This window comes from Orbicella faveolata, unplaced genomic scaffold (assembly GCF_042242905.1).
Source record: "Orbicella faveolata isolate gen_17 unplaced genomic scaffold, um_ofav_v1 contig_46, whole genome shotgun sequence".
In the NCBI taxonomy this organism is placed as follows: Eukaryota; Metazoa; Cnidaria; class Anthozoa; order Scleractinia; family Merulinidae; genus Orbicella; species Orbicella faveolata.
In genome coordinates, this window is record NW_028301576.1 from 25,477,987 (window position 1) to 25,494,923 (window position 16,937).

The 16,937-nt window shown below is 39.8% G+C and overlaps 1 protein-coding gene across 1 annotated transcript; it reads left to right on the forward strand.

Annotated features, from left to right (window-relative positions):
* Positions 1-2,407: 2,407 nt before the first annotated feature.
* Positions 2,408-6,162, forward strand: LOC149099148 (uncharacterized). Its single transcript, XM_089278028.1, has 2 exons — positions 2,408-4,544; positions 5,393-6,162. Exons 1-2 carry the CDS (start codon positions 2,522-2,524, stop codon positions 5,758-5,760), a joined length of 2,391 nt encoding a protein of 796 aa, XP_089134154.1. The 5' UTR covers positions 2,408-2,521; the 3' UTR covers positions 5,761-6,162.
* Positions 6,163-16,937: the final 10,775 nt, after the last annotated feature.

Sequence of the window (16,937 nt, forward strand, 5' to 3'; positions counted from 1 at the left end):
AAATCAATTTTAAATAATTGCTCAGGTATATATTATGTTTTGGCATAAACGGTAATTTTACCTTGTTTATATTCTTCATTTCTGGAATCATTGTCCTACTACATAGTTATCTTGATCTTGAAATTAATCATAACACATGAAATCATGGTCAATGAACTGAAACGAATAAAATATTCTTATAAAACAAGTTAAGGTCTTTAATGCATCCATTGAAAACTTTTGTTGTTCTCTTCTGCTTTCCCTCTCAACTTCTGCCATTCGCTCCATAAACGCCTCATCTCTCTCGCGCTCTTTCCATAAACTACAGCACTGTAAGTTCATCTGCTATTGCTGTTGCTTTGGTCTTCTTTCTGGCTGCTTTCTTTCCATCTTTTCGACTCTTTGGTGTATCCTTTGGAGCACTCTTTGGTGTACTTGTGCACTTTCCCTGTTTGCCTTTGTTCTTGAAGAATAAGGACTTTGCAAAGGCCAATGACTCATCTTCCTCTGAGTCAGAAGTGCCTACTTCACCAGACGGGCCAGGTAGATCATCGGATTGGACAAGTTTCCTCTTTTGAGCGGACATGTTAGTCCACACGCCCAACAAACCACAAATTACAACAGCTCTCTCCTCCGCAGAGGTTCCCAATGGGGCTTTCGTTGTAAAAATCCGCTGGGCAAGGTGGGTGCAGGTGCAAAAGAACGGGATCCACTGAGCGGGGAACCTCTGCCAGAAGCTTGTCATTTTCTGGTACATCCTTGTCGTTTTCTGGTACATTGATCAATTTCTCAGCCCTCGCGGACTTTGCGAGCTTGAAACTTGGCAAAAATCAGCGCTAGGTATGCTACTACAATTAGCAATCGTTATTTTCCAGACAACGTTACATATTTTCGCAAAAAACAGCAAAAATATTGTTCTCCGAAGCCCCCCCTGGAACCTGGCTGAAACTATGGGGAGTAGTGACAAGTACGTTGTTTTTTTTGGAGGTCAAATGTCAAAATGGCGGAAGCAAGAGAGGAAGCGCTTGACATTTCCTTCCAAGAGATGTCTCTTGAAGGTAAATATTCCTCTTCTATGTCTTCTTTTTGTCTTTTATCCCTACTAGCTGCATTTCGTTTATTAAATTTCGGCCTTTAGTTCACTAACTTTACAAAGCCATAGCTTCGTTACAAACAAATCTGTCTCTCAGAAGTAACAAGTAAGCATATAAAACTGAAGTTACAAACAAACGATTTAAACTTTGAAAACTGTTCCGTGTACTAGTTTTTCAAAAAATCGGTATCGCAATCCGTTTCAATCTTATTTAATTTTTTTCTACATCCGGCCATATCTCCTTTTGTATATATATGCTGTGTTATTGAAATGCTCTATTTTAAGTGCTTTATGTGCTTTTGGTGGCCATTTTGCCATGTGTAAATCCTTTAAACGAAAACCTCACAACCTCCTTTGGTTTTTTAGATGACCCACAGAAAAGACAGTTAACACCATCGAAGGTTGAGCCCACCAGTAAACGGTCTCGACAGAATTTAAGTGGACGATTTTACAAGGACAGGAAAGAAACGTTTTCTTCTGTTCTCCAAGAAAGGTTTGTGGAAAGTCCAGGGAAACAAGCCACACAAGAATCCATTCTCAGTGCTTTACAGTTAAACAAAGAAGAGAAAGGGCTGGCCACACGTGCTGTAACAAAAACATTCCCCTCTTCCAAATTAAATAAAAGAAAAGGGGTTTATACTAACATCAGAAAAGCAGTTTCTTTTAACTGTGAAGATGATAAATCAGGAACAGTTACTGTGGATAGTGAAATAGCTAATGTACAAGCCCTTATTGCTGAGTCAAGAAAAAGAGGAAATGATCTTCTGGAGGATATTATTGCCAAGGTAACTGCTGGAGAGACTAATGCCTTGCAAGCACTTTTGTTGGCTTACAAAACGGAAACTGAATTGTTAACTGCTAAATCAGAATTACTTGACAAGATCTATGAGCGTGAAATTCAATTTTTAATGAGAACTGATCAGTCATCCACACTTTCTCAGTCAGAGAAAACAAAACTTACAGAGGAGGTAGACTTGTTATCAAAAACATTAAGTTTTGGATTGAGAAGTGGTGAGGAAGTCTTTATCAATGAGGAGATTTTTACAGATCTTGTAAACAATGTTGCAGAGAAGTTTCCCTTTCTCTTTGACATTGTTAAGACTCTTTCCAAGTGACGACAGGAGAAAGGAGAAAGGAGCAGTTCACTCTCTAAGCCTATTAATGAGCCTGAGAAACAATCAGTGCCAAAATGATGTAACATTAGTTTTTACAATTCTTCTGGTTGCTTATGGAGCTGGTACACGAATGGTCAATATGCTGAATAAAGTTGGATTAACTCTTCACTGGGACACTCTTATGTCATTCCTGGACAGGTACAACAGGAAAAAATTTGACAAACTGCACTCTAATATACCAGCAGAGAAACCCTTGTTTTTGCTATTGGACAATGTGAACATTCACAGGGGATATCAAAGACACCATAGGTTGTTTAAGGTGCCAAAGGTGAACATGTGGAACTTCACTGTTAGAGGATTACTAAACCCAGACATCACTGGCATTGAAGATTTGTTGAGTACACCTGACACTTCACTGCAGAGCCAGGACAATGTGGTAGGGTGGAATGCTAACAATATACAATTGGAAAACTGTAATGAACATTTTTTAATTTGGCAGAAGTTCAGTAAAAGTTACATTCTCCAGTTGCTTTATGATGGATTGAACAAGATTCCACCACATGAAAAACCCATTTGTGAAATGAATGAAAAACAATGTAACCAGTGGTTGTCAAATGCTGATGGTTGTACCCAACAGAATGTGAAACTGAGCATTCCCAGCATTGAAAACATTTTTGACACAAGTATGTCCACAGTGAAGACTGATGTTCACATATTACCTCTGTCATTAGAAAATAATGCAACCCTTACAGGAACAAGTGTGATTCTAGATCAGTTTGCTGAGGAATTTGGCCTTTGCAATAAAGTGGACAAACTGGAAACATTGCCATTTGACAAAAGGAACAGGAATTTCAGCCTTAAAAAAGCCAGGGAACATGTTGAGTTTTTAATCATGTTGTATGAACACAGAGATGAAGTGGCTGACTTATTAAAAACCTTGGAGGCAACAGAAAAAGAGTTTGACAGTTCTCAAGAGTTAACCACAAATGATGATGATGATGATGAGCTTGCAGGTGATTCTGATGATGAAAATAGAACAACTATTCAGCAAGCTAAGAGTCGCTTTGCAAAGTGTGATCAAGTTTTCACTGAGCTGTATAATAACATTGCAGATAAGGTGTGGGAATCTAAACAAAGTGATTCAGTGGAACGTGTTATTCAAGACTTGAGTAACATTAACCTGCAGGATGTTAGAGACCATCTTGGCCGTACCTTGTTACATATGGCTGTGGAACAAGGAAACTATGACCTTGCTTGTTGTCTTATGCAAGCTGGCTGCAACCCAAATGCAAAAGAAATGTGTGGTGCAACACCTCTTGTAATAGCAGTGATAAAGAAAAACAAACAGGTCTGTGAACTTCTGGTTAATCACAGAGCTTGTGTGAGAGGGCCTTTGTTCACAAATATTCCATGCCCACTTAAAATTGCAGAACAAATGCAACTAGCTGAAATATATGAAGTACTGAACCCACAAACGTCAGATAATGAGGATGATGACATATCAGGTTATGATGACTCCTTTAAGAGAACAGATATTTTGATCAGGGATGGATCTGATGAACCAGTATCACAGGTGGATCGTAACTCGGAAGGATTTGTTACAGGCTTAGTAGGAGATCAAGGCACCTGCCAAACTATCAGGGGAGTGATGGGGAGAGCTTCAGCTTACGAGTGGGCAGGGATAATACCAGGTGATCTGCATACAAAAGGATACCTTTGTGAAGCCTGTTTTAAAGAACAAGGACCTGGTGGATTCCACTACATTGCCAACAAGGTAATGAAGAGACCAAAGCTCATTTCTGATGTTTTCAAGAAGAAAAAGTTTGAGACAGGAAATCAAGATCGAATAAAAGAAGCAGTACAAGACTGTGCTAGGTCATATGGAATAGCTGCTGTAATTGAATTTGCTAAAAGTGACTGTTATCCAGGTCCGAGAGATAGGTCAGCTAGCCTCAGAAAGTCAGGGAACCACAATGATGTGCTATATGATGCATTCATTAAATGGATAGAGCAATCAAGTGAAAGGAATGTTGCTTTCAGGTACTATTCAAGAATGTTCCTGTACTATGGGCCTCTCCTTGAACTGTTTGACATCTCCACATCACATGTTTTAGGCCAAGCAAGAGAGGTTTGCTATATTCTGCAGTTGCCCACTTATGCTCATTTGAATTTCAAGAACTATTTCACAGAAACATTTGCTCATGTTGTCAATTTTCTTGGAAAATGGCCTTTGGCATTCCGCAAATTGCTTCAAAAGAATTGTGCAGTTAACCTTTCTGGAAAGAAAGGGGGAGCCATGGAATTGGATGCATTTGTGGAAGCTGAAATAGTTCAGCCACTCAAGATCTATGTGTCAGGTAAGAGCAGTTCAGTTGTAATGATATGACAGGTGGTCCTGACCAACCAGCACAATAGTGCCCTTATCATATGGGAAAATTGTCTGAGTGATGAAATTAATTCAAATTTGACACTCAGTTGAATACACTTGATACTAAATGACTGGTCCTGAGGGAAAACAGTTAATTTTGTTCAAGGAAAACAAAGTTAACTAATTGATTTCCTAAGGGAGTAAGTGATTTGTTATAATTCATAATTAATACATAAGGATGGCCCTCAACATTTGCAGGCAAAGGTGTACTGTTACCCTCTGACGTCATGGATTTTGTAATGTTGCCCAGACTACAATGTATAGCAGGAAACAGTTTTATTGATACATGTCATGCGAACTTAAGAGCATGTGTTCTTGGGGGAAAGTTTCAGCTTTGTAACAATTTTTGTCATGTCAACTTTTGTAAATTTCATATAGCTCACAGGTCTAAAGATAAGTTGTGAATGAATTAAATAATCATATATATTTGCCAGTTAACAACTGGTTCATACTTTAGTGAGCACAATGGAGGTATTTGATTGCAAGCCTCTGCTAGCTATGTTATAAATAACTATCGTTATCATCACCAATCAAATACCTTACAAAAATGAATTCATTTGATCAAACTTTATTTTTGTGTAAAGATGGCCAAGCAAGGCACTCTCTCTTTTAATGTTGTGAACACCTATTGAACATGAAATATCAAAAAAAAAAAATTCTATCACTTAAAATGTCTAGTCTTTAAGTAGTTGTCAGAACATTGTCATAGTATAGAAATTATTATAAATATGAAAAAAACCCTCACTTATGTAATATGTCTGTAATTTTCCGTTCTAGGACATACCTCAGTGAAGATGTGTGAAAGGATAATGTCTAGTATTGATCTGTTTAAAGCTGTCAGGAAAGCATATTCCTCCAAACAAGGTTTTGATGAGCACACCACCCAAAGACATTCTGTTCCAAACTCTTTCCTAGACCAGCTTAAAGGCACGTGGTTTTGCTTAAAAAATGGATTCTTCAATAGAGTTCAATCGGATGACCCCCCTGATGTGTATACTCTTGAAGGCAGTGGCAAACCAAGTGGTAAAGTTCAAAAATGTCATTTGGATGTCAATGAGAAGGGCACCAAAAAGGTTGCAGAGAAATTCAAGGATAAGCTGTATGAATCCTTTCCTGACCTACACTTTGACCTTTTGACAAATTAAGTTTGAAATTTGCAGTGTGAAGTTTTACAATTATGAAAGTATTTATCCACTGCTTAAAAGGCTAACAAAGTGTAACATGAAGTACTTAATTGCCAAGTGTCTTTTACAGACAGAAAATGTGCAGTTCAAGAAAATATTCATATACCCACCTCACAGAAGGTCATTACAAATTTGAGGGGATAAAAAACCTTCTGCAGGAGGGGTATGGATGTTTTCTGGAACAACACAATAAATAGAGCCAATTGCAAGTCAGGAAGTCACACAATTTATAATAATTATTTCTTAAGTTTCCCTCAAATTTTTTGAAGGTTAATTCTATCATTTTACATGTAGAAGCTATTCCTAGGTGCTCTAATGATAGTCAGATTGTTGGGAAGGTGCAAATAAAGAAGAATTGTGTACCAGTAGTCAATAACCTTGGACCAAAGAAAACTTAGTTATTTAAAGCTGACAACAGCAAACCCAGTTAATCACTCAGGATGTACTTTTTTGGTCTTTCGAGTATTTACATGAAATTATTGTCAACTGTTTGCATGACCCCAGGGGGATCATTAAAACAGTCATGGATACAAGTTCAGGATTTTTTGTGCTGCATTAACCCTTTAAGGCTCTAGTGTGATCAACTTCAAATTTCTCCTTGCAATATCAATATTAAGTCAATCACCAAAGAGAATTTACCTTCAAACTGAAACAAAAATTTCTCATAACTGCAGAAACAGCAACTTAAAAGTGCAGAGATCAAGGAGAATTTGTATGTTGATTATGGGGTTTAAAGGGTTAAGCTCTTACTGAGGCTAATTATGTTTTAGTTCAGGTCAACATGTCTGATCCTGATAGTATGCCATTTACATCACCAACAGTTAAGAGAATGTTGGAAGATGCTCCATCAATTTTCTCTTTGAGGAAACCTTTAAGAATAAGGCAGTATATGAATTTTACCAACAGCTTTCTTCCATTTCTTCCTGGTAAAAATTCCTTAGCCTTGCAATAACTGGTAAGTTTATCCAAACCATTAGTTAAGATCTCAGCTGATGCAGATCCCATTAAAACTTGAGAAAGCAAAGTAACAGTCACTTTTCCATGGCCAAGTGGCTGCATTTCTATCAGACAGTGGATGACAATTTTGGCAAGTTCTGTCTTGTCACTTTGTATTTCCTCTGCTACAGGTCCTCTTGTGCACACATCACATGCCTCCTCACAAGGGATTGAATCATCTTCCCCAAAATATGATAGTAGACCCACATGCCTACACACATTAGAGTTGTAAAAGAAATAGCTGGATTGATTGAGTGTATTGTACCTTTCATTTCTGTTACCTTCATCTTGAATTTTACTGATGTTATGCAGATGAAAAGACCGGTTTTCAAATTTGAACAAAGCAATGCATGTTGCAGGATTTCTGTCTCTCCCAGCCCTTCCAATTTCCTGGTAATAGTCTTCAAGGCATTCTGGGAATGTTAGGTGAACGACAAATCGTACATCTTCTTTATTGATTCCCATTCCAAAGCACTTTGTTGCACACATAACTTTGGCATTGCCATTGCTCCACAGTTCTTCATGTTTCTTTCTGTCAGTATCACTTAGGGTGCCATGGACATATGTGACACTTATGTTGTGTTTCTTTAGCTCTTGAGCCATGTCCATTGCATCCTGACGCCTTGCACAGTAAACAATTCCACAACTATTCTGAAATTTCTCCTGTAGTATTGTGGCCACTTGTTTCTTTGCATTGTCTTTCTTCTCTTGCACTTCAATAAACAGGTTCTCTCTCATAAAAGATGTCTTGATTACAGTACACTGCTGGAGTTTTAAGCTGTCAATAACTACCTGCAAAGTATGGGGTGTTGCTGTTCCAGTAAAAGCTGCCATTGCAGTTCCAAACTTTTTTAGTTCTCCTAGTCTTGTGAAATCTGGTCTGAAGCCAACTCCCCAGGAATCGATGCAATGAGCTTCATCAATGGCAATGAAGGCCAGCCGGCTATTGCCTTTCCAGTTAGATGAGACATTTTGAAGTCTTACATTAAAAATACATTCTGGACTAGTAAAAAGCATAACATATTGGGACCTAAACCGAGTAAGACTGTGAACTACAAAATCCATCTCTGTGTCTGTGAGTGAAGAGTTAAAGTAAAAGGCAGACACACCTTTTTCCCTCAGAGCAGCAACCTGCTCTTCCATTAAAAATTTTAGAGGTTCAATAATGACAGTTAGACCTTGCTTAATTATGGAAGCAATAGTAAAAATTAAGCTTTTGCCTCCCCCAGTGGGCATCAATATTACACAGTCTTTGCCCTCAACTATGGCTTGGATGGCCTGTTGTTGTCCCTCACGGAAGGAATCATATCCGAAAACTGTCTTCATGACATGGAGAGGTTCATCTTCTTTAGACACGGCATCTGGAACCCCTTGCATAATTCCAGCATGAACTGGCTGGGTTTCAGGTGCAGGAGTAGGTAGTGGACTTGCCTGAAACTACAATTTAAATAGCAGACAAAAGATTATGTTTGCCACATGAAGCAGTTCTTTTGAAGATGGTGAAGGTATTTTTAGGGGGGGGGGGCATGGCAGTGGCTGATTTCAACAAGAAAATTGGCCAAAAAGAATAGAATATATCTGGGCAAACAGAGGTTAATTTTAATTAATTTGCTGGTCAATGTTCTCCTGTTATCAGTGAATTGTAACACATAGGTAATGAGAATTAAAGAAATGATCTCCAATGATGAATATTTACTTATGTCTTGATGTGTATACAAGTTCTCCCAACTAGTACTCATGAAAATGTTTGAGACCAGTAAGGATAATTTGTGAAATGGTGTTTTTTAATTTCTTTAAAAGTACTTAATTTTAAATACTAGTGTTAGGATAGAATTTTACAGCACTCACCCAGAGGAGTCAGAAAATAATCTTGTCTTTACGGGTAAAAATTGTATGTTTTAGGTGCAGTTCTGAAAGTCTCAAAATTCTACTCTGTGTATGTTAATTTAGTTAAAAGTTAAAATGAAAGAATAAAAATTTAAAACATCCAACAACAAACAGAATGCATTGTTTTATTCTATGGTATGTCTTTCATATTTTCATCCACAATTAAATTTGGAGTGGGACAAAGACAATTACCCCATTTATCTTTCTAGCTACCTTTTTATGAAACGTGGCTTCTGCATAGATTTTTTCCTTATTTCGCCACAAGGCAAATGTTGACTCCAACCACTTGTTCTTCACGGCAACTGTTACAGGTTTATTTCCAGCCTCCAGCCAGTTCAATAGTCCTTTATGCCAAAGGTAAAGGCCAAACAGCTTTGCTGCCTCTTTCTCGTGTGTTGCCACTAAGGCAAAACATTCATCATTGAATTCAATGGTGAATGATTCATAATGAGCTGAATTCTGGATTGTTATAGAAGACAGGTGATCAGCGAGTTTAATAAATAATTATGCAACGTTAAAGATGAAAATTAACTGCAACTGTATGTATTTAGTTGAAGTTATTTTGACTGTTAAGTATTTTTGGTGTTTGTGCAGTAAAATAATAAATGGAATAATTTATAAGTTTTCAAGGGGATTTCCAGCAAATAAAGACTATTTACAAGACTGACACATCAACGAATCAACCATTCCTGAGCTTTATTTAAAACAAGAAAACAGGAAATTTAATACATATCTTACATGTGGTATTTTTGTGCTGCTTTTAAAAGAATATTTTGGTATGGATTGTTGTTTATTAACGAAAAGTCTTTCAACTGAAGCTTAAATTTATCGAATTTGATTATACTGCTGAACAGAAAGCTCCTTTTTACAGCAATATTTTTCTTACAGGAAATATATCAGCGATTTGATCAAGTACATTTCAAAATACACATGAAAAGCATTTATTTGGTCGAGGAAAAATATAACTAATAAGTTTAAGTTTAGCAGCACTGCAAGGAAATTTCGTACTCGATAATCAATGAATTTAACAACACTTCAAAGAAACCTTACTTGTTCTCTTCTCTTTTGAGACAGAATCAATAAGTTGTTCAGAGTTTCATCTGCCAAACGTTTCCTTAAGATATTCTTTCCTTCTTTAATTTCTTGATCGCCACATGGCGGGTCTCACGAATGTCGAATTCTGAAGTGATGCTTTAAGCCATCGCTACATAGCAAAATACTTTCAAACAAACAGCCTTTATGAGGACAACAAAGTTTTCCAGCTTTCCACGCATCCAAATACGTTTTTTGTACTTGAACATCGCGTAACCGCAGAACAGGACATTCCAATCTGGCCGCCATTTTGCTGACCGACAAACATGTGCGGCATACCCCGGTGAGGAATACTGATGAAAAGTTACCTCCCCCAGATGGCGGCCATATTGGGCGTGACATCTGGCAGAGGCTCTCGCCGCCGCTCTCGCCATTTTATTACGCCTGCACTCACTACGTACAGCGGACTCTCCCCACCTAAAACCTGTCAGAGCCTCTGCGGAGGAGAGAGTTACAACAGAGCATCTTTTTAACACCATCTTGGATTACATTCTTCTTTTTCTAGTGCCAGGCCCCTATCGTTCTATAATAACTACTTCCAGTTCTCGACATTTCTCCCTTTCTGAAAAAAGATGTCCTCAACATGAACAAATAGACAATAGTCTCTTCTAGGTTATCTCATATAACAGTTCTTTGTACACTGGTATCTCATCCTGGGGTGAACAAAAGTATTCTGGTTGATCAGGCCAGAAAAACAGCGTATGTTGCACTCAGATGTCACTGTTCTGTCTTTGCCGCAGTATTACTTTCCAGTACCTAACGCCTTTATCTATAACACAATTTGACTTCCTTGTACAAAGAATATTCAGAAATAGAGAAAAATTGTCTTAATGAATGGAGATTGAACCTCTACACACAAACAAAACATTGTACGACATTATACAACACCAAAAGCAAACATTTAACAGTCCTATCTAGGATGAATGTAGCTTGAATAGGTGCAAATCAGCTTCTTTCTTCTGACGTTAATTTCTAAGGGCCTGCTAGTAACACCACATAGTCACAGGGTACATCGGCTGTGATGATACTGGAAAAGGTGCAAAATAGCTATAGGGCTGCAGAACAGGTTGTAGCATCCATGATACTGTGACAGGTTGCCACAACTGCTGTGGGTATGATACTGTGACACCTTGAGCTCCTGCTGTAGAACTGGTTTGAAAGGAGGGTTGTCCCATTACATCATAGGTCATCCTAAGAGGTGGTCTGCTCATACGTTGTGACTGTCTAAGGGGTAAGCTATCTGCAGCCTCATCATCTACTGTACCAACTGGTTGCTCTGGGTCTTCTTCTCCCTCTGAGTCTGGGCTATCAACTCGACAAGGGGCAATGTCCTCTTCAACTACATGTAACTCTGGAACAATGCCACAATGATCCTCACACTGATTTCTTGTAGACTCGTAAAGTTCTTGGAGCTTATCAGGTGTGAGGCTAAGAATGTCCTCATCAGTAGTTCCGGTTGTCTCTTCTTGTGAAGCCTGCTGTCTCTTGGCCCTCCTAGATATTGTACGGCAACTCTTTGATGACTTAAGTGGGGTCTCAACTGGCAAGTAAGAACATGGTAATAGCATGTTGCGATGGAGAACTTTCGACCTTCCATTTCCACTCTCTGGCTTTACTTCATAAACTGGCATATCCTTCCTCTTCTGAGTTACAAGATAGATTTCTTGCTCCCAGTAAGGTCATAGCTTTCCCGGGCCACCACGCTCAGTCATGTTTGGTACAAGAACACGATCTCCTTCACACAGCACAGTGTGTCTGACTTTCTTGTCATACTGTTGTTTCCCCACGTCTGCACTTTTCTTTGCATGGGCAGAGGCCAAATCATAAGCTTCTTTCATTACTCGTTGCCAATTTCTGACATATTCAGGATATGTAGAAAATCCCTCTGGAGGTTTCAAGCCAAACATTAAGTCAATAGGTAGTCTCGGGTTTCTACCAAACAGTAGATAGAAAGGTGAAAATCCAGTAGAGTCATGACAGGTACAGTTGTATGCATGAACTACCTTATTGAGATGGTCACACCAGCGGGATTTCTGTTTCTCCAGTAAGGCTCTCAGCATGGAATAAAAGCGTCCGGTTGAACCTTTCGACCTGCCCATTACCCTGCAGGTGATAGGGTGTTGTCCGTTAATGTTTAATCCTACTCAGTTTCTCAAGGTTGTAGAAGAGCTTGTTTTCAAATTCTCCACCCTGGTCATGATGGATGGTTTCTGGGAATCCAAATCTCATGATAAAGTCATTATATAATTTATTAGCAGCAGTCTTCGCAGACTTATCACAGGTAGCATACGCTTGAGCAAATCTGGTGTAGTGATCCATGATCACCAATATATACTGGTATCCGCCCAAGCTTGGTTTGAGATGAACAAAATCCATGGAAACAAGTTGGAAAGGTGCTGTAGAAACAATAGGTTGAAGTGGTGCATTAACGTGAGTCGCAGGTTTTCGTTGCTTTAGGCAATGGCACACTTTCATGACATAATGGGTAATGTCTGCCCTCATAAACGGCCAATAGAAACGTTCTGTAGCTAGTTCCACTACTCCGTCTGCACCCAGGTGCCCCATGTTTTTGTGTAGTTCTTCATACACCCTTTTGTGGTATTTCTTGGGTAAGACCATTCAGTCTCTAGATCCAGAATTGTGGCAAAGAATTCCATCTTCAGCAATGAACAGTTTGTTCCATTCATGTAAGAGCTGTCTTACAATAGCTGACTCTTTCTGTCTCTCCTGATAGGTCGGATGGCTTCCAACTTGCATAAAGTGCAAAACACGACCGATTGTGGGATCTTCTTGTTGAGCTGCGATAAGCTCACTATGTGGCATAGTTGGAATGTTAACACACTCTTCCATTAAGATATCAGGCACTGCTGTAAGTGATGACAACCAAGTGGTCTGAACAGTGTTAGTTTCATGGATTGAGGAAGTGACGGCATCCAGAACATCTTGACTAGCTACTTCTGAACAACTTTCCATATAGTTCTCAAAGCTGATTGGCATTCGGGACAGGGTGTCAGCATCCGCATTGTCTTTCCTGGTCGATACTTGATTTCAAAGTAGAAATCGGCCAATTCTTTAACCCACCACAAAGAATGACCAGGAATGTATGTCAAGGGGTTGTTATCCGTGAAAACAGTAAACTTTGGAGAGTAATAAAGGTAATCACGGAAATGGTCAGTTACTGCCCATTTTAGAGCCAGAAACTCAAGCTTGCCTGCATGAAGGTGGTACTTCTTTTCAGCTGGTGACAGTGTTCGTGAAGCATAAGCAATTACTCTCATGACCCCATCTTGGTTTTGGTACAACACTGCCCCAAGACCGTCTTTAATTGCATCAGTGTGTAGAGTAAATGGTTTTGAGAAATCTGGGTAAGCCATAACAGGTGGATGACTGAGGTGCCTCACTAACTCTTGAAGGGTGAGTTGCTGCTCCCTACCCCAACAGGTTGGTGTCTTTGAGGGTGGTTGACCATCCTTTCCAGTGCTAGTTAGGAGATCATAAATTGGTTTTGCAATTCTGGCAAAGTTCTTAATGTACCTTTGGTAGTAACTTAATATTCCAGCAAGCTGTCTGACTTCACCAACAGTTCTAGGTGACACTCCCTTTAACTTCGCGATAGCCTTAACACACCCTGGGTCCATCCGGTAACCATCACCTGACACAACTCTTCCTTGAAACTGAACCTCACGTTTAAACAAACTACATTTACACGGCTTCAGCTTCACTCCATGTTCATGCAACTCTCTTAACACCGTTCTCAGGTGCTCAACATGTTCTTCAAATGTCCTGCTAAATACTATGATGTCATCAAGGTATGGTATGGCCACTTTGTCCCTCAGTTCACCCAAGCACCGTTCCATACACCGCTGGAAATTGGCAGGCACATTCATGAATCCAAATGGGATCCTTATCCATTCATACAGCCGCCATGGTGTAATGAATGCTGTGGCTGCTCTGCTCTCCTTGCTCGCAAACCCCTGGTGGTATACCTTGCCCTGATCGACAACACTGAACCAACTGTTTCCACCAAGACTATCCAGGGTTTCTTGGACTCTAGGGATAGGATGTCTGTCAGCAATAGTCCTGTGGTTAAGTTCTCGGTAGTCGATGCATAGTCTCAGAGACCCATCTTTCTTTCGGACACAGACAACTGAAGAGGAATATGGAGACTTAGATTCAGTGATGAAATTCTGGTTCAGAAGGTCTTCAATGTACTGTTTCACCTCTGGGTACAATGGTCGAGGGATTGACATGTACTTCTTCTGCACTGGCTGGCTATCCTTCAAGTTAATCTCAATTTCCAGATCAGGGATGCAACCAATATCCCCTTCACTATATGAGAATGACTCATACTCTTCCCTCAGCATTGTCTCAGCTACAATTCGCTGATCTTGGTTTAAGCCTCTAAGGTCAACTGTCGGGAGATGGTCTTTGCTTTCTCCATCTTGTTGCCCAGAAGGAGTTGGTCTTGTTGGCCCTTGAGGCTCGTGCTCCCTTAGATGTTGTTGGTCGGTCCGGATACTGCATTCACTCAGCCTCACGTCTGCCGCAGTCACTGATTTCACTACCTGAAGAACTCCTAATGAGGTGCGGCTCTTAACTGTGATGTCATGATCTGTACCATTGTACACAGCAACTTGTACACGGGATGATTTTCCTGGCTTGAGGTTTAACAAAGTCTCATTAACTTCCAAGCCCTCTGGCAACAATTGTACTAGTTTGTCTGGCTCAAACAACACTGGCATTTGCCTGTACACAGGACCTGTATTTGTACAACTGACAGCAACTGTGCTATCCTTAGGTATGACCACATCTTTTCTTCCAGTTCTCACTTTACAAATGGCATCTGAACTTGAACTCTGAATAAAGTTAACAAAGGCATCTAATTTTGCCTTATCTTTTCCAGGGAAACTCTTGTAAATAATTGGCTTCGGATTCTGGTCCTGGCTTATCAGCTCTTCAATGACATTGTATCCCAGAATAGGACAGTCTAACTTTTCTGATGTTACAAGGAAAGGCACTAACAGTTCTTCTTGACTACTATCACTGCTGAGAGAGGTTAACATCACTCTGACTTCCACCCACCCAATGTAGGGTACCTTAGTCCCATTTACTGCTGTTAAATTTAGATTTGTATCCAGAAGCTCTGACAACTGTCTAATAGCTACTTGTCCTAGGTGTTGCAAAAGTAATTCGACTGATATTATGGATACCTGGGCACCAGTGTCCCATAACAAGTCACATTCACAGTCATTGAGGAAGCACTTTACCATACACTTCTTACCAACAAGGCCAATAACTTCAGCATGTTCACTTGGAGTTAAATGGCTAACACAGGCTGGGTCTACAAAATCTTTAGACTTACTCGTACTTGCCTCAGAGAGATGACTTCTTGCTTGGCACAACACCTTGTGTTCAGACCAGTGTCCTTTCTGACATTCCGCAGAATGATACCATACACTTTGACACTGACTACATCTCTTCAGCTGTCCATTCTCGACTCCAGTTTTACAGCAGTTGTTACATTGGTGAGACTTGGGTGGATTTACGACTGTTTCCCGTCTCGCAGAAGCAGTTGATTACTGTTTAACTGCTTCCTGCACCCTCTTGCAAAAGGAGAGTTGCTCCCACACTTAAAACAGTGATTGCAATACTCCTTCTTGTTTTCAAGGCAGCTTGAACACAAAGGTGGTCTTCTCTCCGGCCACTTCCCATGGGGTACACTTTGGTCAGTGCTCCTCTTTCTGACCTCACTTTTCAATGCCTCAACTTCTGACTTGATTGCACTGATAGCTGTTAGAAGATCATTCTGAGGGGTGTTTTTCTTTTTTTCTTCCTTTCCTTTAGGTGAGTCATCAGATACTGCAGATACTGATAACGCTGGTGGTTTGGTCTTGCTATTGTTCCTTAGCTTTTTGTACCTCTCCTTTTCTGCTGAGGTTGCCATACTCATCTGTTGCATTAACACTTCATCTGACACATTGGGTTTCTTCAGGAATGGGCGAATCTTAGCACGAATACTTTCATCCTGTAAACCAGTTTCTACTGTTTGAAGAAACAGACGCTGTACGTGCCCAGAGTCATACTGTATGGATGTGTCATCATCTCCTTCACTACGTGCAAACAGAATCTGCTGCCTCAGATCTAGGGCATTCATCAAAAACACCTGAGGCGATTCTTTTGGGCTCTGACATAATGATGCTAGTGTTTGATAGAGTTCTGATGTATTCTTCGCACCACAGTGGCTATGGAGAATTTTCTTTAACCGATCCAATGTTAGATCTTTGTAAGTTTCCAGATAACTTCTAAGCACCATACCAGGTGTGATCGAACGAATAACACCATCAACAATTTCATTTTCAGCATAACCCTGGGCCAACCCCGTTTGAATTTGACATGCCAGTGAGGAGAAGCTAATTTTATCTTTCTGCTCAGGCTCCCCGATTTGACCACTGATCTTAAACTGTCTATGTAAAGCGCTGGTCGCCAACAGTTTTTGGACAGAGTCTTCCTTCGCTACAGTGGGAGGTTTGGAATCACTTTGAACAATCTTTCCACTCTTACCTTCGTCCTTGATGCCAGAAGATGGTTTTTCTGTCGACAACTTTTTCAGATCTTCAAGGTACGGCACAACTTCGGCTCTTTTTAACTTGCCAATTCCTTCCTTGAGTTGCTGAACAATAAGTTTCGCCACAAAGAGTTTGCTTTTCCCTTCAATTTTCAGATACTGCGTTGAAGAATTAAAAAGGCAGGGGGTGGACTTCAGCACATTTCTCTACATTCCTGAAGTTGATCCATTAACAAACGACACATTTCATGAAAGGGAGGATCACTGCCATATTCTTAAGAGAATCTGGAAGCACACCAGGGAAGGTAGAGTATTTATTAGCAGAGAGGAGACCCCCTTTACTTTTCTTAAAACAATGATAACAATTATTACTTTGAACTCGTCATGTTTTCAAAACAGTCATTTTCTGTTTTATACACATCAGAATAACAAAACAAACACTTAGTCATACTGCCTGCACACCAGATTCTCAGAATATGTTAACATTATCAATAAAATAGCTGCCTTTTTCTTTTTTTTTGGGGGGGGGGCATATTTCTGTGTTGCCTGGTCACCTTCCAGGTCATTATAGAGGACCGCTAGAGTGCTCACATGGCTC

Coding starts and splice junctions, on each gene's coding strand:
- LOC149099148 (XM_089278028.1), top strand. CDS start 2,522: ATGTGGAACTTCACTGTTAGAGGATTACTAAACCCAGACATCACTGGC. Junction 4,545..5,392: donor ACTCAAGATCTATGTGTCAG/GTAAGAGCAGTT, acceptor TTTCCGTTCTAG/GACATACCTCAGTGAAGATG.